The sequence below is a fragment of the Pyrus communis genome, chromosome 13 (assembly GCF_041283825.1).
Source record: "Pyrus communis isolate YQ-2024b chromosome 13, ASM4128382v1, whole genome shotgun sequence".
Classification (NCBI taxonomy): domain Eukaryota; kingdom Viridiplantae; phylum Streptophyta; class Magnoliopsida; order Rosales; family Rosaceae; genus Pyrus; species Pyrus communis.
In genome coordinates this window covers 28072792-28091790 of record NC_142577.1, presented here as the reverse complement: position 1 = coordinate 28091790, position 18999 = coordinate 28072792, and the positions used below count along the sequence as shown (strand labels likewise).

Sequence of the window (18999 nt, the reverse complement as noted above, 5' to 3'; positions counted from 1 at the left end):
TACTAGTGATGGATTAAGGTTCTCTCTCATCCTCTTCTCATCTTCTTCCAACATTTCCTTTTTCATTCTCTTATTTTGTCATTCTTTTGTTATAAAAAATTAATATAAGATGTTGACATGGCTTAACCCTGACCGTTCAAATAGGAAGGGAGGGAAGGGAAGGACAAAAAAAAAAAAAAAAGAGAGTCCTACTCCTTCTATTCCAAACAGATGTATAAAATTGGACCCGTATTAAAAAACTTTAAAATAAAATTTCTAACCACTTGTATTATAACAATTGGAGTACTAGACCATATTTCTGACACATTGAAAAATTTCCTTGTGTTTTAGAACCAAGGGTTTTTGTGTAATTATCAGTTTTATAAAGGTCATAATAGTGCCAAGTGTCGTGCCATATGAATTTCAATGTGAAATAAGTTTTTTTTTTTTCTTTTCTTTTTTTGTGTGAGAGAAAATTCATTGAGTTTGATTCTCCGGTTTGAAAAAGGTGTTTTAGTGACACCACCATCATTACTTTAAAAAAATACGATGTTATGATATTTTGTGAATCCAATTCCTTCCAATGTAGCAAAAAGAATTATGGAATCACTTGAAAATAAGCTTTCACTGTACGAATTATTTTCATTGTATGAGTTTTGGACGTCCGTGGAGAAGTCACACTACTAGAAATTTGAATATAGGCCACTTATTTTGGGGCCACGTCCTGCTCACGAAACAGTGGCGTTTTTGGGCAATAGCCAGAATGCTGTAACATGTATCTGTGTCCATTTGTAAGCCACGGTTATATCGTGGCCAATGTCTATTTCTCTAAACTAATTATGTAGTAAACACGGGTTTATAACATTAGGCTTGATTCCATGAACAAATACACCCCAGAATTTTGAGTACCGTCCTAGTACAATCCTGAAGTCACATGCAGTATTACTGTTGCCAAATTTGCAACCAAAAGACGTGGCACAGTGATCCACTCAATCCCCTTTGGTATATTTACCAATCATGAAGGTCCAAATCTTGGGTGCAACTTAGCCTAAGCTAGCCAATTAATTCTCGAATATTGACATTTGATTGGTTTCTCCCTAGCTAGCTAAAGGCCCCAAGTTCCTTTCAACTTAACCATGATTATATGGAGATTAACATGTTGATCTAAGCAAATCATCTATAGAACATGGCTTTTTAGCTAAAATGGTTCTTGAGATTTGCATAACACATCACTTTGGTCTCTGAGATTGAAAATCAATAGAAATGGTCCATGAGATAGTCCACCATCTATTATTTTGGTCATTCCATTAAAAACTCCATTAAGTGTCCCAGAGCTCTTAGCCAAAAGTTTAGGCAATTTTCAAAACTTCGTAACTCAATCGTTTTTTAACCAAAATCGACCCATAATATATCAAAATGAAGATAGGAAAGTGTAGAACAAGATTATACATATTTGGAAGCCCAATGATTGCCGGAGATGGCTGGAAAATAACCTAAAAGTGACTGGTCCGCAGGAAGACTGGAAAACTCGCCGGAAACTGGGTAAACTTTAAACGTTCATAATTTCTTCAATACTCAACGAAATTGAATGATTCAAAAACAAAAATCATACTTATCAACAAGAAGAAGAGAATGATACCTTTCTCGATGGCTAAATAACCGTGGTTTAGCTGGAAAACGGATTGAAAGTGGCTGTCTTGGTCTCAAGTTAGCCACTTTCGAGCCTTTGTTCAGCCAAACCACAGTGAATTATCTATCTAAAAAGGTACCATTCTCTTCATCTCATTGAGAAGTATGATTTTCGTTTTTGAATCACTTGATTTCATTGAGTATTGAAGAAATTATGAACGTTTAAAGTTTACCCAGTTTTCGGCGAGTTTTCCAGTTTTCTTGCAGATCAGTCACGTTTCAGACTATTTTTCGGTCATCTATGTCAACCATTGGACTTTCAAATAGTTATAATCTTATTCTACACTTTCCTATCGTCATTTTGATATATTATGGGTTGAATTTGGTTAAAAAACGATTGAGTTATGAAGCCTTGAAAATTGTCCAAACTTCTGGCCAAGAGCTCCGAAACAAGTAACGGAGTTTTTAACTAAATGACCAAAATAATGGATGGTGGACAATCTCATGGACCATTTCTATTGATTTTCAATCTCAGGAATCAAAGTTATGTATTATGCAAATCTCAGGGATCATTTTGACTAAAAAGTCATACAACATTGATAAATCAATTTGAATTCTTAATTATAAGAATGATTAAGAGGATTCTCTAAGCATCGAGAGCCACAATCATGTTTTCCTTGATCCACCAAAAACTGGCAGCTAATTTACTAATGACAGCAAATGCACCTGCATTATGTAGAAAATGCGCAATTAACTGTTGTTTGTGATCTTAGATCGTCATCTTTGAACCTAACTCCACAAAAAGTGCATGCGTAAGCTTGTCAACTTGAAAGCTGGGTGTCTCCATTACCTAGATTAATTGCCCCACTTAATTTCATGTGGATAAAAGCCACCGATTGTGTTAATTAATTACCCATAGTTAATACGACAACAATTTGGTACTTAGAGTGATTAAAATTGTACCATTACACTAGAAATAAGCAGAGATGTGAAAAAGGAGAACATAAGCATGCAGAGGAAGAATATAATTATGGTAAATTATGAGATAAGGAAGTGATTTATGCACACTTATAATATTCTTTCTCTATACACTTATTTTTTTGCATACACACCTTTGTTTATTTATAACATTTAGATTGAAATTAAAAGAAAAATTAATAGACAAAAAAATAAAATACAAAAATCATGTCGACATATATTAAAAACTAAAAATCACTTTGAGAATATAAAATATGAACTACTGTTTTTAGCATATCTAGAAAAGTATCATTTGAGAAGAAAGTGGTATGTATTCATAAGGCAAACAAAAGCCACTTATTAAAGGCAAGGCTTTTAAAAAGGTCTTGAGTGGAATGAGTGTCTCTTTGACCGCATCGAGGGACACTCTTGAGGCCCTATTATTGTCTTCTCCAATTTTAGTTTTGGAATGAGACCTCTCCATCTTTCACTATTTGCGACGCCTGACCCATGAGCATGGAACAATTTATAGCCACGATTTCAGATTTGTTTATGATTCTAGCCAACAGCTTTTTTAATTTTTTAACTTTCTAGTCACTAATGTTAATAGTAGTACCACATGGCTCATCTTCATCATTGGAAACTATAAGTTTGGGGTACTCTTCTCACAGAGTCAATGTACCTAAACTCTGCAAAACCTTGGAATTCCAACTAATTTCCTTTTGTTTTTTTAACTAACAATATGATATTCACAAAGCTATATTTACAACATGAACACTCACATGTAACAATCCCTGTTTGGCAGATCGGATAAAGGATCAGATAGGATTAGTTATACGGACTCAGGTGTTTGGCGTTTACTCGTACTAAATAAGCGCCAGATTAATTTAACCGGTCGAATAGGATAACACGGTATACACCCGCTTAATAAAACCAACCAAAACGCCTGGATTATTTAGTCGGGGAAGAAGAATATGGGAGAGAAAGGGAGGGAGTTTGGGGGGTGTGGCGGAGAGAGCTGGGGAACAATTATTTGGGATTCTTCTGCAGTCGGGGAAGAAGAAGGGAGAGAGGGAGGGTGTTTGGGGGGTGCGGAGAGATCTGGGAACAAAAAAATAATTTCACTTTTTAAATTTTTTTTTTTTTTAAGTTTGATTCCTCCTATCTAGTATAATACCAAACATAATATAAATAATACGGTCACTAGTCCGATACTGCACCAAACACCTGACTAATTTAGTTAGTACTATTCGGTGGCTATTTATCCTATCCGACAGAAATAATCAGTACAGTCCGAGCTGCCAAACGAGGCCTTATATATTAGCCTTATATATTAGACTCACCACAACGAGAATGAAAGAAATTAAAGTTTCATCATAAACCAATTGACGATATAGGTAATGATGACTCAATCTCTTATAAACCGTTGCATGGTTTTTCATTTTTCAATGTTTTACTCTTTATACTTTCATATCCTCACAAATAGTTCTTCACAAAACGATTTTTATAACATGTAATTAACAATTTATTTCGGATCCATTAACTTTAGGTGCTAGTGCTAGTCCATTAATAACCCTTTTGTTCAAGAAAAGAAAAGACTGATGATGATGTATTGTATGGAAAGTTGAGAAGTCAGGCCAACAATAATAACAAGACAGCAAAGAGATCAAAATTAATAATATTATTAATTCAACCAGTGATGGACTCATGGAAATGGCGATGGAAGTTTCTCTAGAGCTGGAAACGAGTGGCTCAGCTTAGTTGAGTAACCTTGTACTAGTTAATTAGCAGTTAGGTTTGGAAAACTTATAAATATTAGTTGGTAGTTCCCACCAAAAGGAAAATAAGATTGGTCAGTAGTCCTAGAAATGATTAGAACGACACTGGAGAGAGAGGATTTAAATTTTGAACACACAACTTCTTCTGCATTCGGTTGCAAGAGTAAACGTTTTTAAACACTCGCGAGTGGCAACTTTCAAGTCCCTTTCATTGGTTAAAAGATTTCAGGAGAATGCCATGGATGGATACAAACTAGTTGCCAATTAAGGATTGAAAACTGAATAAATTAAAATTCTCAAAAAGTTTAACCCTACTGTACATGCAGATCACAGCTAATTAATACATAATTAAGCAGCTAGCTAGCACAATCCTATTGTATCTTATTAATCCATCTGACATAATTGTTGATCTGTTAGGCTATGCCCATATGGCTATTACTGACATGCCTCCTGCCCCAAAAAGAACTGCAATATAAGACAACATTTGGAGCTTCACATTTGCTTGCAATGTAGTCCCCATGAAATCAGCTGCTAGGAGATCCACCAGCGCCATATAGTTGAGCAGCCCTGCAGATGCAGCATTTAGCAACCCGACCAGAATCAGAGCCGTCGGACTGTCGTCACTGTATATATGTGACAGTGCAATTCCTAGTGCTATCTATTGGAAGTTGTCTAATGGACTTTAGGGTTTCTGGTTGTATGCATGGCTGAGTTCGGTTTCTTAGTGTCAAGTTGTCAACTCCCTTAATTCATGGAATTGGTATTTAGCTTCCCAAAGTGTTTTGTAAGGATCTCAAGGATGGGTTGTCATCCTCACTTTAGCTAAGTCATGGGCTAAAGTGATGGTCTTAACCCTACTCTCTTGTCTTCCCATACCTTGTCTTGTCCCTTACCTCTTAGGACTTCCTTCTTACTTGTAGGAGCTTCTTTCCTTAATTAAGTCTTTTGTTTTTTTCACAGGTCAAGTGCTGGTTCTTAGGGATTGTGTTTGCTCCCCTCTTGCAGCTTCTCCTTGTGATTCTCTATAAGTGTGATCTCTCTCTCTTGTAACACTTACAATCGATATACAATTCAATCTTTGAAAAGCAACACTATCCCAAATGGTGTCGTGGCTGAGAAGAAGAACACCATTGTTGCTTTCATCTTCATACCATATTCAGCCTGCAAGCCACATTAATTTGAAGCATGTTTTAGGATTAATTATACAATTTATACTTTAGTTGGCTACTTAAAGATGAGTAGGAACTCCTACTCAAAATTTCTCAAAATTGTTCGTTGTGTATTTATAGAACTTTGTATTTATAATTAAAACCGTTCATATTATAAATCATCCTATAACGATCGTCTCTGCAAGAAATCAAATTAAAACTAAGGTCGTTTAGTCATTAAACTGTTTAAAAAACCAATGAACGGTATTGGTAAAAATATTACAAACTGTCTATGTTGCTATAATAGATTAACTAAATAACCTTAGTTTAAATTTATTTTTTGCAGAAATGGTAATGGTCTTTACAGTGTAATTCATAGTATGAACGGTTCTGATCATAAACACAAAACTCTGTGATTAAAACACTAAGAATTTTGAGTATGAATTCCTATTCATCTTTGAGTAGTCAAGTATTGTTCATTAATAAATACAAGGCTGGTAGATTAGTTGGTGAATACTGAATTAATAATTACCTGTAGTATGCATCCGCCGAGTCCCATTCCTTCAAATAGTTGATGGAAACAAAGGGCAATAATGAGTGGTCTGATTGTGCATGGATTATCAGATGCCCCCATTGATAATCCAATCACTACCGAGTGCACTACAATTCCTAGTTCCAATACCTGCATGCATCAACACTCCAACTCAGTTAAAAATTATTCAAACCCTAACTTAGTTTCAAAGTAATGCTCGATTAATAGGTTTCATTTAGTTGAATACGGTAAGCAAGTTTAAATGGTTAAGAGTATTCGAGCATGCGTAACAAACTACACAAAATCATAAGATTAATACCTGTGCCACAACACGATATCTCAGCAACTGTGAATCCTTATCGTCGAGTCCATCTTCAGTCTTAATGTCATGACCATACCCAAAAGGTTCTATTTGAGAAGAGCTATTTTTGGCATTCTCGTCATCTTCGCCGCGAGCTGCACCGCGAACTAAATATTTCCTATAGTGACTCATTGAAAACGAGTCCACCATGAGAGTAAGAACGGCTGAAAGCATTGCCACGAACGTTGTGAATGGAAACTTCCTCCACGGATGTTCCGGCAAGCACTCGGATGTCAAGCAATCGAACGAGTCGGGCAAAACGTGCATGTACCCCGTGGCAAGTATGACACCGGAGGCGAACGCTTTGACAATGACGAACATGTTTTTGCCGGGTTGGAAAGCCGAAACCTTGCGTGAAAACATCGGCAAGCAGCACTAATCATGCTCGTGACCAAAATGGCAAATAAAGCAATGGTCTTCAGTATCAAGGCCTTGGATTTGTCGTGGCATTGTCCTTTGGATTTGGACCCACATTGCTGTGGTTCCTCGGCAGCTGCATTGCCGGCAATGCTGATGAGGAGGAGGATGACGGCGAGGGCGTAGAGTTTGGCAGCCATTGAAGTACTTGCTTAGTAGTGGGATATCTATGTTGGTGTGCGAAGCTGAGTTTGTTGGAATCAGGGTTTTATAGATTCAAGGAATACCCTTGATGCGAGATTTGTTTTAGTTGGTTTGGAGTGGTGAATCACTGAATTTTGAGATGAAGAAGGGTAGTTTGGAGAGCATGGACTGGGACGACGAAAAATTGTGACGGGCGTGTGGTGAGCTTTTGGCATGGGCAGAGTTTAACTGAGAGTTCTGTGCTACGTCATCAGTTGGACTCGTCCTAGTCAGCTGCATGGATGTCGTGGCATATTTCTAAAAGAGACTTAATTAACTTTAATGAAATTAGTAAAATTAATTAACGAAAATACTTAATGTTTTTATTAAAGTTAAATGATTAAAAAGGAATAAAAGTGTATACTTGTTAGCTTAATTCTAAATCTCTCAGAAAAAAATAAATATATACTTGTTTAGCCTAATTCAAATTGGGAATTAGACATTTTCTAAAATGCTTACAGAAATTAATAATTTTTTTTATAGAAATATTTATGCTTTTTTTGTTGTTGGATAATTTTACTTTTTTTGAAAAAGACTCCTCTCAAAGATAAACTCCAACCTCTTTTATCCAGCCTGTTTTCAAATCCCCCTTTTGATAAGAAGATCTAACAAAATTCGCCCATTTAAAAAAGCGGAGTCCTCTCTAGATTCTCTTCGTGAAGATTCTAGGGATCAATTTATTTTAATCGTTCATTGTATATTTTGCGGCCAACTTTCGATAGATACCATTTGTGTTCACTTTTAAATAAATAATTTTAAATAATTTTTAACTGCAAGATGACTAATGAACAGATATGATGAACTGCTCCATAAGATCCTCATAAAGAGGATCCGAATATGATCCCATTCCTGAAAAACCAAACCGACAATCGACATTAAACTGGGCCCAATAGGACCAGTACGCCCAATAGACCCAATTAGCCCACAGGAATGCAAATGCATAACGGTCACCAGAACAGAAACATCAACAGCAACAGCAGGAGGAAAAATTTGTCATTGTGACAGGAATACGAATGGTACACCATGTGTTTTTATGTAAATGGTAGAAAATTTTATTTTTTAAGTTATTAAGTTATTAATATATAAATCTCATAATTTATATAATGATAAGTGATGTACCATCTCCTCTCGTGTGCAGATCACATTGAAAAATCTCTCTAGCGGCAGAGACTGTTTCCTTATCCCCTTCTCCCCACCTTCATCTTCTTTCACTTCTCTCTCTCTCTCTCTCTCTGAAACTCCCCTCCCTCCTTTTTCTTCTCTCTTCCTCACATTCGATGCTATTGCCCACAAATTCTCTCTCTTTCCTGCATGGCAAGAGGTCCCTGTCCCGCGCACAACGACGCCACTGCCGCCGCCCTTCTTATTCCTCAACCCAAACTCCCGCCATTTTCGACTCCCTCAAAAAAAAAAAAAATTCTCCACTCTCATTTATTTCCGCTTAAATGATGTCACTTCTATTTGATTTTTCGTATTATTTTTGTCTTTAAGGCCGTTGGAGGAGTAAGATTCGACGGCCCGGAGATCGAAGTCCGCGAAGTGTCAGAAACGGAGGACGGTGACTTGGTGATCGAGGCCGGCGTCACGTGGACGCTGACTCCAGCGTTGACTCTTCCTCAAGGACTTGAAAAGATCAGAGAGGCCGTTGAGGAGTTGGAGCTCAATCCTCCTTCCACTTGTACCGGAATTCATAGGTTTCACGTAATTAAAAATCTCCGGTTTCATACTGGTTTATCATACAATGTGCGTTGAATTGTGGACTTTAATGGCGAATTTCACAGGTGGCTATGTCGCTGAGTGCCAAAAGCCTGAACTGGTTTTGCATGCAGTCAACTGGAGTCGTCTGCGGTTTATCCTCTGTTTTTCATGGGCAAGGATGTCGAAAACCCGAGTTATAAATCGCTGTACGTGAATGAAACCCGACGAGTTTTCGGAATTGGTGCCGCGGTTCACTTTGCACCTTCATCATCATCTTCTTCGTTCAAAAGGTTAGTTCTTATCTTTCTTTTTGCCCTCGTTGATTTTGATGGGACACCCACACAAGTAGCTCATGTTGTAGCGTCACTTGTGGAAGAAGGATTTACTGCAGTAAAGCTGAGGGCACTATTCTCATCTCTCTGAACTCATATTGTTACCATTACAAATATTCTTGTCAATACGACTTTGTTATTATGCATCAAAGAAAGTGAAGGCTTTGGTTTGTGGCTTTCCAATGATTTTTGCAACAGGTAGCTATACAGGCAGTGAGAAAGAAAGTTGGATACCGGATTCAAGTTCGTGCTGACGCCAATCGGAACTGGACGTATAAAGAAGCTATCCAGTTTGGATCCTCGGTAAAGGATTGCGATCTGCAGTATTTAGAGGCATTCACTCTGCAAAATTGGTTAACTCAACATTTCTACTCTACATTACCACTCCCTCTCGAGTGATAGAATCTCTTTCAGATCAAAGTTTATGTGGTTGGCATGCTTTAACGATTTAACTTTTCGCCTCATCTATATTTGTTAGGATTAGTGATAGTTGTCAATGTATCTTAATGCCATCGTTGACCCTGAGACTATCTATTTGTTCCAGGAACCTGTTCAAAATGAAGGCGACATTATCGGATTCTGTGAAGAAAGTGGTTTACTTGTGGCACTGGATGAAACTATTGACAGTACTAGAGAACATCCGCTTGATAAGCTGGTGAAGTATACCCATCCGGGAATAGTAGCTACTGTGAGTGGCAGTTTATACATTGCTCATTAGTATCTCAATCTTTTGCAATTTGGTGTCTTTGTTACTGAAATTTATGACCATTCGATGGCGTGTTCCTGATTTAGGTTGTTCATATTGGTTCTTTCAGGTTATTAAACCTAGCGTTGTTGGCAGCTTCGGAAATACAGCAATCATTGCCCAGTGGGCACAGCAGCACCAAAAAATGGCTGTTGTTAGTGCTGCGTTTGAAAGTGGGCTAGGTTTGTGAGCATATTCGGTTTTGCTGTTATCTCAACCAGAAGAATTCAGAAATCTGTGAAATGATGAATTATTCATTGGCTCCGTCAATAGCCCATGGTTTAGGAACTTACCGCTGGCTAAAAGATGTAAACACTCCTCTCAAGATAGGTTTTAATCCATATAGTGGCTTCGTAGAAGCATCTGTTGCTGATCAAGTTCTTGAAAAATTTCAAATAAATGGCAACGTAGTTCATAGAAATTTTACCGGAGAGCAAGTCCGCGTATTCTAGCTCACTGTAGATTCAAAGGGTTTCTCTTATCCCATCAAAGTCCACGAGATTGGACAAAGATACGATGTTAGTTAAAATTTCATATACTTGAGACTCTCTCTCTCTCTCTCTCTCTCTCTCTCTCTCAAGTTGCATTGGTTTCCTGTTTCAGCCTCAATTCATACTTGATCGTGAAAGCTTGATGAAGTCTTCATGATGCTAGACGTGGACTATGAGTTGGTAAATGATTGGATCACTTGCTCTTACGTTCTGCACTAGTATACCAGTGACAGATCCAAAATTCGAACCTTTGAGAAGTTTTAGAGTTAAAAGTTCAAGTTTTTTAGATACAAACAGAGCGTAAAACGTGCAAAAAAAATTTAGTTTATTTGCTAAAAGCATTTTGTTGAACATTTGGTGAACTTATTGTTGTCAGCTGAACGAAATTGTGTACGAGTCAAAAGATATTGGCATATACCAAAACAATTTGACGAGTGTTATTGAGAGAACTTATCGCATGTTGTCCATGCAACCTGCGAAAGGTATTTTGTCGAACACTTAGTTTGCACAAAAAGAGCCTGTACCAAATATTCAAAGAGTCATTGAAAGACTTTTACATATATATTTCTCGAACTTTGAGTGGTTCTGAGAGATCTCAATGTGCATCCACCACGGAGTATACGAACGATGATTGCGACAATCGATGCGAGATGTGCGTAAGTAGTCCATTGTGGAACGTTGAGATGAATGGTTTATCAGCCCGATATCAATGGTTTTGCAAACCCATCACCATGTTTAACAGACCCATCACAAACTCACAATCACCTTCTAATGAAATTTTCTTTAGTAAGGAAAATTAAAATCACTCTCAACCTTGTTACTCAAGAATTAATTTTGATTATTTATTTTTGAAAAGAAGACTTGATTATTGGTTTTGCATACCTAGGGCAACAGAACTAAATCTAAGAAATCGGACTTGGGGAAGGAGAATACGGATCCTCGACGCATTTGCATTTGTGACGAACACATTTGGGACGTCCATCAATACAATATAAATCTCGGCAGTCATTCAGAACATAGCAACGAATATTGCCAGCTTGCTGTCTGTCTAAGCAACTGCAAAAAGTATGAGAGAATAGAAATAGTGAGAAAAACTCACAAGTTGCAATGACCAAGAAAACGACTATGTTAGATGCAGCCTTCTCCATGTTGTTGTGATTTGCGTGACCGTCACACCTGGGGTTAATTTGATTTCCAAGGCTTGCGTTGCATTATACTAATCGAGCTCTTTAGGGTTGTGTTTATAAGGTTCGCATGTAGTTTTTACGCCAAAGTCGGCTGAAATTAGCAGGTTAATTAATTACTTTCCTAACTATGAGATGCTTCATCGATTCATTTCTTGAAATTGAGAGTACACGCGTTAGCTGTTAACCGTGGCTGAGAGAACAGAAAGAGAGAAATACAGAGAAGAGTTGAGAGAATTCTAGAAATTAAGAAGAAACTAAGCTGTGATTAAAATGATCTCAGAATGAATTACAGAGATACATATACTTGGCTAGAAATGCTTAGAAGCTAACTCTTAACAACCTCTATAATAAACGCCTAATCTAATGACAGTTGGCAAATTTTACAATTATTAGATCTCTACACATAACATTAGCTAGCCAATTATCTTTGGTCACACCACAATTTTGTTATAATTTAATCGGCTTATCACAGTGCAGAGAGTGCTGGGTGCACTTCGTTATACATTTAGTTGTGAATCTTGTCAAATCTTCCCAATATATACATGTTATAATTAGAACCATTCATTTCTTTTAAAAAAAAAAAAAACCTAATGAAATTTTTTTTTTAACTTTGAATTTTAACAAAAAAAAAAACCATCTTATCACTTTGTTTAATGATAAGGACAAGAGAAAGAAAACAAAAAACCCAACCAAAGGCATGTGTAAAGAGCACCCAACCAATCCTTCAATTGCATAACCCCTTGACATAATCCAAGCATATTTTATTCCTCTAAAATTAAAATTTCAAATTGAAGTGAATTTCATTTGATTCACAACCACATATGGGCCGGTATGGTTGGAAGGGAGTCTATCATGTGTGGGTTTGGATGGTTGGAGGTAGGGGTGGGGCAACATCATTGACAACATCGTTATACACATCACCCATTTTTCTAGTAATGGTATTGAGTTGTTAGCCATGCATGACTTTAATGGCATGACGTTGATCTCTATCATGTTTTTTTTTTTTAAATCTTTTTATTGCATCTTGTGTTTGCTTTCCTATCTCTATCTCTTTACATATTTATCCTCACTAGTGACCGGAGCAACCGAGCAAAGGTGACAAGCTTGACACTTTATGTTGTTCCAAAGTCTTCCCTAATTTTGTGCATCAACATATATATTAAAAAATTTAGGTTTTGTAAGACTTCTCCTCACGTCTAGGCGGGGATATCCATAGGACGCCTTGCATACGCCTTCGCCTTTTAATACACTGTTATCAAGCTCCAATGGTCTCCGACTCGGTAAATTGTCCAGGTGAACGAGGACTTCACGGGCTAGTCTGCATCGATGCGAAGTCCAACTCTTGATCAGAATCGGCCACTTCTTTAAAATCGTAAAAGGGATTCGCCTGCAATGGAAGCCACAAAGCACGGAAATATTTTTAACACATACATTTGGCTCCAACACAACGAAATACTTATCAGGAATGAAATCTGGAATCAGTAAACACAAATACCTGAGGTCTTGGAGTGACTGCTTCAAAGCTATGAAAAACAGGATTATCAAAATTTGGGGGTTCCAGAACGATGTAAGCTCCTTTATTTCTGCACCTATCTTCTGTCCCCTGCATGTGCATGAAGAGATTAGTGTCAATTTACAGAATGCGAAAACAGGCACATAAACTATTTCATAAAATCCGTAAGTAAAACCAAACGTAGATGAACTTGAAGGCTCAATCAAGAGTTAAGAAAGCATCACAGCACGAGTCGGGAGATGGACTAGTTACAAATAGTCAATAGCTATACATTTAGACACACAGAAACACATTTCATGTGCTGCATCTAGAGATTTTAGTTTTATATTGGTTCTTTCTTCATTGGGTTCAAGTACCTTACTTTATCTATGCTCTTTTCCTATTACGCAAACGATTTCTATACAGATGTTTCATGGGTGGAATCATCCAATCACTATTTTACTATCTTGATATCCAATTACCATCTTTGATATTTCCGGTTACAAGGTTAAAAGAAAATATTCATTCTGGTTTACTTCTATTACTATCTTGATATCACAAACCTCCCAAACCTATAGAACTTACCAATCTTAAAGATAATTGAGTTTAGGATCTTAGAAGGAAACAGGCAAAACCACATCAGCATAACCATACATGCATCAAGCAAACTTTGCATCACAATTTGGCAAAACTATGAACACAACAAATACCAATCTCAAAAGATCCTAAACAAACCTGAAATTGTGGGTAGTCTGGAGCACTAAACAAAGTAATGAGCTTTCCTGACTCCACAATGTGATCTATGGTGAACCCGTTATCCATTCCATCAAGACCTGGCCTCTGCATCTTGTCCCGCGCATCAGGGCCTTCATGCGTTCTAATAATCAACTGTGGTTTTGACAATATAGAATAACCCAAATCTTAGTATTGCACCTCTATTATGATTACCAGTTATGCAAATACAACAAAAGGAAGTAAACGTAACAAGAGAGTAGAAAGAAATCATCTCATGCTTAGTGTGTGAGAGAAACATAAGTGCAACAGCCTTTGTGCAGTTCAGAAACATTACAGCCGCTAGTCATTTTTAAAAGGATTAAAACCAGACATTTTCTTTCCTTTAATAGTAAAATTTTAACAGAAGACATAGCCAAACCCCACCCACCATCTACCTATTGAGCCAAGGTCAAGGTGGTTAAAAACTATCAAAGCAATAACAAAACCATAAGCACCTGCATCTCTTATACATGCTTTCATAACAAGCTTTAACAATCATCATGTAACTCGAACCTAAAAATACGCCATTGTAAGAACCTATTTGTTGTCAACATTATATTAGGGTTAACAACTGATCATCCGTCAGATATTGTTTTCGACTAATTAACTTCGTATGATCATTCAAAATTATATTGAAGGATTTGTCCGCATTTGTTTTAAAAGTTACCTAAATTTAAATTCACAGCACTTAGGAACACCAGTACCCAAAAGTAATCAAAGGTTTAGTTCTAGAAAAGAAATGTGCATCATCTCTAGATTACAGTTAAAGCATGCCATGTTTCGAAGTCACAATATGCTATTAATTGAATGCATCACTTAACAACTAACACAAGCAAGTCACCAGAAATTAGACAACAAAAGGCATAATGTCAAAGATCATAGCATCGACAAAATATCCCACAACATATTGGTTTCCAACATGGAAGTTGTAACCGTGCAAGTAAACTAACATTCAATTGCCTAAAACCAAGAAATGCAGATTCCATGTTGTATATAACCTTGAGTTGAGACTTCTTGAGAAAATCCTCAGTGCAGTCAGGGCCCCAAAGCAAACCAATGCCTCTCTCTGTATTCAAAGAAAGACCAGGATCCATGGAGGGATCTGACCATAGCACGTCACCAGGAATCAAGTTCGAACCTTCACATGAAGGATCCAAAACTGATCTTTGAGCCTTCTTTAATTCTTCAAGCGTGCCAAGGGACAATGGACTGCTCAGTTCAGGATCGAAAGCTATTCTCCTTCTCTTCTTTCTTTTTGATCTCTTGGGGTATGCCGCCATGCTGCGAAACAGCCCACCATGAGCAGTATAAACATATTTCCCGATAATGGATGCCAAAGGGAGACGCTTAAAGCACCAGAGACATTGTCGGTACACATGTTTCCCTTTGTCTCCATACTTTGTCAACACTTCCTTCTCAAATCCATAAACAGAAGTGCAGTATTTGGATTCATGATTTCCTCTAAGAAGATAAACGCTCTTGGGCAAAAACACTTTCCACGCCAATAAAATCAAGAAGGTTTCAATCCCCCAAGCCCCTCTATCAACATAATCACCATTGAAGACGAATAATTGATTTTCTGAAGGAAATCCAGCATCATTTAGAAGGAAAAGGAGATCGTGCAGCTGACCATGAATGTCTCCAACAACGACAACAGTGGATTCCAGGCCTAACCGGTCGACGAAAATGCAATTTGCCTCTTTGTGGAGGATATTGGAGGCGCTGACGACCAAGCTATCGAAAACCTCCATAGGAAACACGTCCGGAAATTTCTTCGGGTCAAGATTTCTAGAAGCCCAATCCATAGTGGACATGAGGTTTCGAACCCATTCAAGGCTGAGCTTTCCGTCGGGCGGCCATACAATTGGAATTTTGGGTGGTGGCGGTGACAACAATGGGTTGTCTTTGGAATCAGAGTTTTTGATGAAGGAAGACGATGAATCAACGACCGGCGGCGGTGCTACTCGTTCTGCAACGTCTTGAGTTGCAGATGCAAATGGAACATGTGCTGCTGGTTCGGGAACATCTTGAGGTACTGATGTAGATGGAACAGGTAAAGATGAAGATGGAACAGGTATAGATGTAGATGGAACATCTAGAGTAGTTGCTCGTTCAACGACTTGAGTTGCAGATGCAGATAGAGCAGCTGCTGCTGTTGCTGTAATTTCTGCCTCAGACCCTAACCAAACACAAATTAAATGTGAATTTTATGAATATTGATACACTAAATCTCATTGCCACCCAAACAGTCCACGACTCCAAGGATGATAAGGATTAGGAGTCTTGCTCTTACATTCTTGTACTGTAATATGGATTCTTTCTATGTTTTCAAATCCTCCAGATTTGGCTCCGCCTTCTCTCAGGTTCGTTTCTGGCACCGAGACCCCGCCATCTAATACCAATTAAAAAGAAAGTGTTCAAGCATTTGGAAAAACAAAAGCATATTTTAGTTCAGTACTAATGGTTAAATATTCATACCTTGTTGATCTAACCGGCTCCTCACAAAGCACGTCTCCAACTCCTCCCACTCTTCTAGATGAAGTTTCCAACTTCGAAATCTTGTGCGCTCGGAAAGCATTGGGGAACAGGCAGTCACATCGGCCTCTCTAAACCCAAGTTTCCTAGGGCAAAGATCAGGACGATGGAATATGAGGGGGCACCTGTGGATCGGGTGAATCAAAATCACCCGGCAGCTTCCCATCCGCTGCTGCCCCCTAATCTCTTCAGGGAGGAAGTTGTCAGCAAGCCTCATATAAGGCTGCCAAGTAACCTACAAGACATGTATATTAAAATAAAACCATTATTAAAATAAAAAATTGAAAGCTACGTAAGTTACAAGCTAAAGGTAAAAAAGGTGTACCGAATTTTCATTTTCCCAAAGATGCTCCAAGTGCCGATTAAAGTCCCTCACTTTGTGTCTATTAGAAAGCACATTATGAAACAATTTTCCCCAAGCACAAGACAGCGGGAACTCGCTGGGATAGGTGTCTAACTCATGCCCGAAAAATTCCATCACAAAGGCAGGGATATGCTCCAATGCCCACACCATTAAGAAGAACAAGTGGCTGCCAATAGCTTTTTTCCTTCTTTTAAGATGACTCTCTAGACTATAGTGCACATGGGAAAGCAGTGCAACTCCCCATGCATACTTCTTTATCTCACCTATCTCAGACATGCAGCCCAAGTAGCCCAGATTGACGTGCACATGATCTAAACTGGGAACCATTACCGTGCCTAATATGTAGAGGACAAATCCTCTAACATGACAGGAAAATCTATTGGAATCTACATTTTCAGGTACATGCTCAAACTCTTTTTGTAACCAACTAAGGTTCACCGCATTTGATTTATCCTTCAACTCACTTTCAGGCACTCCTCCTAACAACTTTTCAAGGGCATGAACGCTTGTTGTTGTCTTTATCACTGGGGTTCCTTCTACTGGAAGGCCTGTGATTAAAAGCACATCTTCTAATCCAAAAAATAAATTTTGATTATTAATCTTAAAACACCTATCTCTAACATCATAATGCCTAACAAGAGCATCTATCATGCTATTGTCATGAGCATTTCTACCGACAATAGTTGCTAAAGTATATAGATTATCTAACCCAGTGCCCTCTAATGCCCCAAGAACCCTTTGGTCCACTTTCCATTGGGACAATTTACACAACTTTTCACGAGACCCAATCATCCTGCAAAAAAACAATTAAAACGTATGCTTATAAATTACCAAAGCTTGAATGTGCAATAACAGTAACCATGTCAATAACAGACCTCATTCAAAAGTTCATTTCACATTCATTATCATACCTTTCTAACTAAACTAGTCTAATTAAAGTAAGCATTTGAAATGTAGATGCAGCAACATTGCAAACCATAAATTGCACATAAAAAAATTATGCCTTACAAACAGAAATTTTTGGCCACTGAGACATGCAGGTTTCTATATTCACATATATCCTTAAATCCCTTCCCAGCAAGATGCAGATTTGTATATTCACATATATCCTCAAATCTCTTCCCAGCAACATGCAGGTTTCTATATTCACATATATCCTCAAATTCACATATATCCAGTTCAATATGCCTTACAAACAGAGATTTTTTGGCCACTGAGACATTTCTGGAATTCAAATTATCAAAACAAGTGACTCTGAAATAAATTTAACAAATTGATATATGCATTATAAAGATTCACATATGCATTACAAACAGATCAAACTAAGCTTCTGCAATCAGAAACCCTAAATTCAAAGCTTCTGCATTACAAACATAGGAATTACTATTGAAGCAATACCAAATTTGGGCAGCCACAAAATTAAGCACGCTAAAAAACCCTAGATTCCTAAATCAGAAAGAATTAAGAAACCCTACATTCGAGTTACTATTGAAGCAGCCCCAAAACTGAGCAAACTAAAAACCCTAAATTCCTAAATAACAAAGAAACCCTAATGCATAAATTACCTTGGGATAGGGCAGGATGATGGTTTACAAGAAGACGGATGAAAAACAGCCCAACAGGAAGAAGTGCCGTCTGGGGAGCGGGAGGGGGTACTCAAATTCTGAAAGACTCCAAGGAACGATAATTCTTAATTTACCTGTTTCGTATGATACACAAGTAAATCTTGGAATAAAAAATGGAAAAAGAATATGAAATTTCGGGGTAATAAGTTTTGACTTTAAATTAAATTAAATTATATATATCCAACAATAAAGACGAAAAATATTTTTTGATGTCACAAGCTTCAACAAAAAAATTTGAACAAAAATACTCATGAAACAAAAAACATCAAAAGTAGCCTAATATAATACATCAAATAATAATGTAGGGGTATCTTCATCATTTTAATAGTATTTTTTAATAATTATGTTTTGTACTTTTTTTAACTAGTACCTTACAATAACTTAGCAATAATGTGATTCAATCAGCTATTCATTAAATATTATTTCTCTATTTTTAAACACGTTCAAAACGTCTTAAGAGTCGTGTAATGCCGATTATAAAAAAAAAATTTCTTTCGCATTCGAATAATAATGTAATTAAATTAGTTGTCAAATTTTTTTTTTTTTTTTTTTTTTTTTGTGAATATCTTGCATCTCTTTAAAGCATGATTTGATTTTTATCCTTACTGAATTTTCCTGAATTAGTTTCTGCTGAATTTTCTCCCTGTTCCCAGTAAAAGGAGGCAGAAGAAGCAAGAGCAGTGAAAAAATAATTTCATGTTAGATGCTATTAACCTTAGAATAAATGTTCCAACTTTTAGGATCCGTATTGGAAAAGAAGTTTATTCATCAT

General features: G+C 37.3%; 2 protein-coding genes and 1 pseudogene across 5 annotated transcripts; 1 reads left to right on the top strand and 2 right to left on the bottom strand.

Annotated features, from left to right (window-relative positions):
• Positions 1-4761: 4761 nt before the first annotated feature.
• On the bottom strand, positions 4762-6944 carry LOC137736572 (fe(2+) transport protein 1-like; annotated as a pseudogene).
• Positions 6945-8164: 1220 nt separating this feature from the next.
• LOC148692045 (protein PHYLLO, chloroplastic-like) lies at positions 8165-10574 on the top strand. 2 transcript variants are annotated; one of them, XR_015954731.1, is made up of 6 exons: positions 8165-8678; positions 8766-8972; positions 9213-9443; positions 9559-9702; positions 9830-10277; positions 10363-10574. XR_015954731.1 is itself a non-coding variant. In XM_088682472.1 (4 exons), the coding sequence occupies exons 3-4, from the start codon at positions 9511-9513 to the stop codon at positions 9947-9949; spliced, it is 312 nt and encodes a 103-aa protein (XP_088538598.1). In that variant the 5' UTR covers positions 8166-8678; positions 8766-8972; positions 9213-9510; the 3' UTR covers positions 9950-10293. The 2 variants fall into 2 exon arrangements, 1 of the variants encoding a protein (XP_088538598.1); XM_088682472.1 differs by lacking the exon at positions 10363-10574 and having other exon boundaries at positions 8166-8678; positions 9213-9702; positions 9830-10293.
• Positions 10575-12431: 1857 nt separating this feature from the next.
• On the bottom strand, positions 12432-18501 carry LOC137737767 (serine/threonine-protein phosphatase 7). 3 transcript variants are annotated; one of them, XM_088683192.1, is made up of 8 exons: positions 18168-18501; positions 16564-17395; positions 16182-16473; positions 15997-16095; positions 14702-15882; positions 13665-13817; positions 12933-13040; positions 12432-12824 (listed from the first exon to the last, which is right to left on the bottom strand). In XM_088683192.1, the coding sequence occupies exons 2-8, from the start codon at positions 17392-17394 to the stop codon at positions 12744-12746; spliced, it is 2745 nt and encodes a 914-aa protein (XP_088539318.1). In that variant the 5' UTR covers position 17395; positions 18168-18501; the 3' UTR covers positions 12432-12743. The 3 variants fall into 3 exon arrangements, with proteins under 3 accessions (XP_088539318.1, XP_088539319.1, XP_088539320.1); XM_088683193.1 differs by having other exon boundaries at positions 15997-16074; positions 18168-18307; XM_088683194.1 differs by lacking the exons at positions 16564-17395; positions 18168-18501 and having other exon boundaries at positions 12530-12824; positions 16182-16452.
• Positions 18502-18999: the final 498 nt, after the last annotated feature.